Source organism: Plasmopara halstedii (assembly GCF_900000015.1).
Source record: "Plasmopara halstedii genome assembly, contig: Scaffold_350, whole genome shotgun sequence".
Lineage (NCBI taxonomy): Eukaryota > Oomycota > Peronosporomycetes > Peronosporales > Peronosporaceae > Plasmopara > Plasmopara halstedii.
The window spans coordinates 113,576-120,553 of NW_020187271.1; the positions used below are offsets into that span (position 1 = coordinate 113,576).

The window sequence follows — 6,978 nt, forward strand, 5'->3', positions numbered from 1 at the left end:
CTAAGAGTAACCACAACCTTAACCCAAGGCAAGTAAACTCTTCTGTTCAAAGTGTAAACCGTATTTCTTCGTTTTGTTTGCGGCAAACCCGCCAACATCTAAAAATAAAGGTTTTCCTAATTAAATAATAAAACCTAATTAAAATGCATAACTACTGGCAGTCCGCCACGTACTGACTTCTTGTTAAGGCGTAGCCACACCTTTGTGTGATTACATCGTCTTGTGTAACCCACACCCTTGGATGGTCACACCATCTTGTGTGACCCACCCCTTCATACCAGGATACGTGTAACCTGTTGCAGTAGAGGAGGTGTAAGTGTCTTGGAGGCTCTCAGTTTTGCTCGGTAGGAGCGCACAAATTTATTATCGGTTCGTTTCATATTCGTAATCAGAGAGTTGAAGTTTTTTTGCAAAGGGCTCGGTAAATGCGTTGCACGTGGGCAGTTAGACGCATGCCAAGCATTATAGTGATATTTTGTTATTGTCATATGTATCAGTTTAGATAGTTGCATATTTGCTCTGCTTGAAAAAACAGTGCTGAGTAATGGTTACCAGAGAGGCTCTTAGTTTCGCTTTGTACAAATCCTAGTTCTATGCGTTGCGTTTGTCAGCACTGACTTTTTGTGGCGAAGCTTGCTTTTTCTGTGCAAGGTACACGGCGACCCCGTTGCAGCACAGACTACTTAAATGATTGCTTTTCCGAATCAACAGTGCTACTTTATAGACAAAGATTAGAGTCCAAAAGTCTATAGATTAGCACCGAACTCTAGCCCAAAACTTTCGTATTTTTCAGAAAACAAAATGTTTTAGTGAGTACGTTGACTTCGCAATTTTGATTACGAAATGCGAGGCAAACTCACTAGATTTAAACAATTCTGGAGAAGCCAACTTCGATTCGAGTTTGGTACCGCGGGTTTGGGCCCATGATGAATCACAGACGATGTACGCGAGAATTTATTCCCCCAAAGGTTACTGAGGGGTAAATTAAAACTGTGCTGAAGCGAGGCACTTCTTTTATGATTTTGGCGACTGAGTTCTGTTCAAAATCTCCAGTTTAACAAGATTCTTGACCAAAACGTTACGGTTGAAACATCCGCATCCAAACTTTTGTCGCCTTCGGTCTTGTAGCGCTTTCAAACAACGTATCGTACACGTCATGTCGAACAACAAACCATTCATGATTATTGTTGCGAAACAAGCATCAATGACGGAATTAATGACAGAGTCTCCATCGGTCTGTGCACATGTCTTTTGGACCCACGATCACACCGACTTTACTGTCGGTGGCCTGGGATTGTCATTAGTTTTTATATTATCTGGTCTCTCTACTTCCACGCATTGTATTCAAAGTACAAAATGAAACAAGCCTGGAGATCTGTTGTGAGTCCGCCAGAAATCACGCACATCTTGATGGCTCGCGTTTGGCACTTTGCCTTGACTTCCTTCGAGATATGAATTCTCATCGTGTCCAAAAATTAAAACTTACCATCAGGGATCTGCAATTTGATCCAACGCTTGAGTAGCGAAACGTCAAATCAGACCACCTTCTGAATTACAACGTATACTCCATTAATTTCTCAAAGATGGCCTTTTCAGCTTCTTTCCAGAGCAAAAATGGTGGTAGTTTTTTACCGGCTGCACTCACCGCAAGATCGACAGTGATGTGCAAACCCTGTCGCGCAAAAGATCACGTAACCAACTCAAACAATGCGAACTGTCTGGTTGCGTGCGTCGTTAAAGTACATCGCGATCTATTAAACCTGTCTAGTCGAGATCCATACTCTTGCGAAAATTGCATGCAGCTAACCACTCGTTCGACGACAAGTTCGTCGGTCAGAATGGTCAAGTTGGTGTGATGACGTAATGAGAGGTCGTATCGAAACATGATCTGTAATTCTAGTGCTGAGACGCAGTGATTTTATCTTGCGGGACGTCGTCTTTGCAGTGAGATGTATAACTGGTAGAACCCATGTCGGAGATACACGTCTTTCTTGAGGCGCTTGTTTATGATTTTAAGTCTTATTAGTGCTGGATACGAGCTTGCGAACACCACAAGAACGACGCAGCTGCTGTGGTTTGGCTGCCATAACGTCCGCTCAATTTCACCAACACCTTCTGACGGCGGCACCGTCCACAGCAAAACCGAACGATCAAAAATGGGCAACTGCTCACACCCGCCATATTCTTCAATCAATATAGTTAATTTTTGCTCATCGAAATGGCTTTGTGCCGTTCCGCCATATTACTGTCAGCGGTGGCAGTGCCACATTTTGATGACAAAAACGAAGTGTAGAAACTTCTGGTGTGACAATCGTCCAAAACTATTTTCTACAACGGAAATTCCGTTTTTAAATTTTTTGCTGAAGAGCTGTTTATTTTGATCAATAAAAGATCTGGCTGGAAGTCACATTTTTGCGATGCACCCATTTGTACGTCCAACTCAGCGCTTGCTTTGCCGTGTGGCTGTGCGCGCGACACACTGGCATTCGCATCCGCCATTGTGGACAGCATCATGCACACTCTCGACGCAGTCTGCGCGCACGTCTACTACACATATGGACGGCGCTGAACATAATGGTGGCGCCCACTGGACCGCTGACGTTGAGACCCACCACCAATCGCGCAAATCCACGAACTCTGGCAATAGCTTTAATCTCTTAAGTGCACACCCTTTGTTAGATGAAAGACAGGTATCGGCAGATGACGTAGCGATTAGGAAACGTCAGGTCGCTACTAAAAATCGGCACAGCCGAAAGAAAAGGAACAATTGCCGGGCTGACATGGATCGTGTTTCCTTTCGTGCGTTACTAACCGAAAGTATGCGCAATAACAGAACCTCCGCGCAACTTCGAAAGCATATGGACGAATTTCCAATGATGGATATTAACTGGTCGGACCAAGAACTTGTCATGATAGTCTGCGCTCTTATCAGGATAAATCGCAGCGAAATGGCGCTTGAGCTGTTGCGTAGCCAAATTGAGGAGCGCCATTTTGCCGCTATTAATCTTGAAAATAGGGATCGTGTCAATCGTGTTGCAGCTGCAAGTGCGAGGATGGGCAATGTAACAGTGGCGTTAGGCGTACTAGAGATCGCAAAGCATCTAAAGCTACAGCCCGATGTCATTACGTATACTAGTGCCATTCACGCTTGCGCTCGCGGTGGGAGATCTGACGTGCCGATGGCGCTGAATATAATGAATGAGATGAATGAAGAAAAGGTACAGCCTAATGCACGCACGTATGGCGCGATGATATTGGCGTATGCGCGACTAGAACGCTGGGACGAAATCTTAAATCTCCTGAATTCAATTCCGTACAAGGACGATGCGCACAAGAAGGAGGTATTTACGTGCGCAATTATTTCGTGCTCACGCAATCGCCAGCATTATTACGCGTCCAGGCTTTTTGAGTTGTTGCTTGTCGACGGTGTTTATCCGGGTGACAACGTTTGCAACGCCGTACTTAGCTCGTGTGCACGAATTTCTGACCTAACACTGCTTCACCGCATTTTCAAGCTGGTAGAGAATCATGCAAATCCTTCGATATACTCGTACAACTGTATGATTTCGGCGTATGGAAATGTTTGCAACATGGAGAAGGCGCTCGAAGTGTTTCAGAACATGCAAAAGGATGTGAACGTTTCACCAGATATTGTCACTTTTAACTCTTTGCTACTTGCTGCGGTGCGTTCGCGAAAGGTGAATATGTTTTCTTTTATCCTGTCCCAGATGGCTGAGGTAGGAATCGAGTGGGATGCTTACACGTTAAACACCTTGCTAGAGGGCTGTTCTTTGAATGGAGACGTTGATTTGGCTAAGCAATTTTGGTCTTTTGCGACACAAAGAAAGCAAATTGGGTCCGATGTGTCTTCAATGGTCAAACATAATGTAAATGTGGACCGCGGGCACTACGAGACGATGATGGCTGTGCTGCATGCTGCGAAACAACATAAGGCAATCGTGGATTTGTGGCAGAGAGATAAGTTGTGTCGTCGCCGCGCTAAAAGCTCGAAAGCTCTCAATTTTCTCATTTGTGCGTGCAAAGGTCTTCAAGACGACAAGACAGCAACGGCAATTGTGGCTGAGTTTGTTGCTCGGGGTCATCCTCTTTCATCTATCTCACACCACCACATGCTGGAAGTTTATCTAGCTGCTGACGATTTTAATGCTGCGTCAGCCCATTTTAATGAAATGATGAAGTCGGATGGTTTGGTGTCCACTTTCTCATTCACCGCGCTTGTGAAATATCTGGCTGGAAAAGGTCACCACTCGAATGTGCTTAAGATATTTGATATGTATTCAGAGGCTTGCGATTTCCCATCGAAAAGACAGAATCCGTTGCTCCATTACCCAGCTGATGCCATTTACATGTTGGCGATGCGGTCAGCAGTCCATTCCGAAGATCACGAAGCAGTGCTTGCCATTTACGGCCGCTTGCCAGCCATAACGTCAATGGCGGTACGAGCTGAAGTACTTAAACTAGCTGTTTCGTCTTGCGAACGCGAAGGGGATTGGCGCACTGCTGTCACAATGTACGACGAGGTGACTGGAATGCTGGATGAAGGCACGAATGTGGAGTTGTACAAGCACGTTGTCAAGATTGTTGCCAGTGCTGGAGAGTACGATCGTGCTCTTGACGTGGGCGGCGGTCAATGGTACCGAGTAAATCGGCCCGACCAACGTTGGGAGCATGAAAAAAGTTCTGAGCTGGTTTAGGGCGGATTGCGATTATTTCAAATATTAGTAGATTGACCTGTATCAAATCTGTAGACCATTAGTTTTGCACGAATCGAACATGAAATTTACTCTGACAAAGCGGATGCTTATTCCATCCATTTGATTGACCCTATCACTAGATTCCGCGAAGGTAACGGACCAGGAGAAGGAACAAGAAGCACCAACTTCTGTTCGGCCATTCGAACCTCCTTACTGAAGGTTGTAACAGACAAATGAGTCGAACATTAGAAACATAAGATATTGTCAATACATTTATCAATGCACACATACATAAACACAAAGCCTGCAGCAGGAGAACCGAGAAGCCACGAGAAATTGAGTGGTGATGAATCGGACGCATTTTGGTTAGCCCCCGAGTGTGCAACAGCTGCTAACGAGTGACCCAAGTCTACCGTCTTCTCCACAGGCACCACACGCAGGCGGTCAGTCTGCACCTCTGCTTGGCCGACTGGAAGCATTACATCGGACACCTTCATGTCTACTCAAAACATAAAAGATCACCACCAGCTAAGTGAGCGACACAACGGACAGTCTCTGCAACACCGAACGTCCCACGCACCTTTGATCGCAAAAAATGTAACGTCATCGAACGAAAATTCATTGATACAGGGTGACAACGACGGAATCGCCAGACTGAGTGAGTGAGCTCCGTAAAAGTACTCGCGAATACAACTGATGCGTGCCGCCGAGCGAAGTTTGTTATTTAAAGGGACCACTCCGCCTGACCGCGATAGCTTAACAATGGACCTATTATCTCCGTCCGCATTCTGACCAGTCAGTGCGCTCTGCAAACGACTATAAAGACGGTCTTGACCGATGACTAAAACCACGTCCACGTCAAAGTCCTTGATGGCGTGTACCAGCAGGTCAAAACCCGCGCCGTCCACCCACCCGCTCGTATTGATAACGCAGCCAGACCCATTCACTTCCTCATCATTGTTCATTCTTTTCTTGACTGACATAGCCAGTTGTCGCTGCTGATATTGAAAAAGCTCGACATTTTCAGAGGAAGCGGCATGACCGTAAAAGTAAGCCAGCGGGTTTGTTAAAATAAAGTCCTCTTCGATGCTAAGCGAGTTCATGTCCAATGGCGTGGCTGAAAGCGTACCTGGGACGCTGAGGAAGCCGTGTCCGACATCAAGCTCAACAAGCGTAGGTTTCTCGCCCAAACGTAACGCGTAGTTGACAAGAATTTGACAAAGCGTGGACTTGCCGCTGTCAATGGGTCCGCAGACGAGCACGCGGGGGCCGGCGACGTGCTTGGCCTTAGCCAGCTCGCGACGGCGCTGGAGCTGAGCGTGTATGTTGAGGTAGCTATCCATGGGTGTCTCTTCCGAAATGTAAGCCTCTTCAGGAGCACCACGCACCTTTAACGTACAACCATACCAAGTAAAGATAGCCAGCTTTCGATCACGAAACAAGTACTCGCGGTCGATAGCCAATTCTACGCCGAAAATTTCGGCTGATCCAGATTCGAGCTTGATGCCCACTTCCCTCTGCGGCGGCACCTCCACACGGTATTCACACTCTTTCGCCAACACCACCTCCATCTGCGGCGCACTCCCAGTCTTTTTGGTTCTTTACATGTTTTAGACATCAAATTAAGACCATACTCTTAATTCGTAAGCTGTTTTCATTGTATTAACAACAATTGCTTTATTTTTTTATTCCGAAATAAATGGAAATGTATAGTACACAGAAATAAATGATATTCCATTCAGGAACTATTGAAGACATTTTACAATGTGTGCAGATGAGGAGATGTTTTCCGGAGAGGAGAAGTCCGTTGCTGGCTAAGGGTTCATGACTGACGATGATATTATATATGGTGAAAACTAAACTTGCTTCGAAACGTATGTCATGTTTTAGAAATAACGATTTATAAGTAGTATATGGATCTGTTCGAATGGCGGACCAACGGACTGAAGCTTTTTTTATTTGCCTTCTACCACGCAAGCGTGCAAGAATAGGCCATTCACCTGACTGCGTACAGGCCCAGTTTGTCCGACGTCCTCCGCCTCTGTCTTTTGCCTCGGCACAATGCTCCGTAGGAAATCTCTTCAGTACGTTAAACACGTTTTGTCTAAACATTTTCTTACGTAGTGTTGTGACCCGGGTCAACTTTTGGCCAACCCGATCTGACTTGGGTCAACAGGTGCCCAACTCGGGTCAACGTGAGAAATCAGCCTAACATTTACTATTGGACTCGGGTTACTCGGGTTGCCTGTATATAAGATAGGCA

The 6,978-nt window shown here is 45.8% G+C and overlaps 2 protein-coding genes across 2 annotated transcripts; one reads left to right on the plus strand and one right to left on the minus strand.

Moving 5' to 3' along the window:
- Positions 1-2,417: 2,417 nt before the first annotated feature.
- PHALS_09078 (FOG: PPR repeat) lies at positions 2,418-4,715 on the plus strand (the record flags this gene model as incomplete). The annotated part of the gene is made up of 2 exons (XM_024724513.1): positions 2,418-3,173; positions 3,225-4,715. The coding sequence occupies 2 exons, from the start codon at positions 2,418-2,420 to the stop codon at positions 4,713-4,715; spliced, it is 2,247 nt and encodes a 748-aa protein (XP_024575382.1).
- Positions 4,716-4,822: 107 nt separating this feature from the next.
- On the minus strand, positions 4,823-6,286 carry PHALS_09079 (pre-mrna cleavage complex ii protein; the record flags this gene model as incomplete). Its single annotated transcript, XM_024724514.1, has 3 exons — positions 4,823-4,928; positions 5,007-5,214; positions 5,296-6,286. 3 exons carry the CDS (start codon positions 6,284-6,286, stop codon positions 4,823-4,825), a joined length of 1,305 nt encoding a protein of 434 aa, XP_024575383.1.
- Between the last annotated feature and the right edge of the window lie 692 nt (positions 6,287-6,978).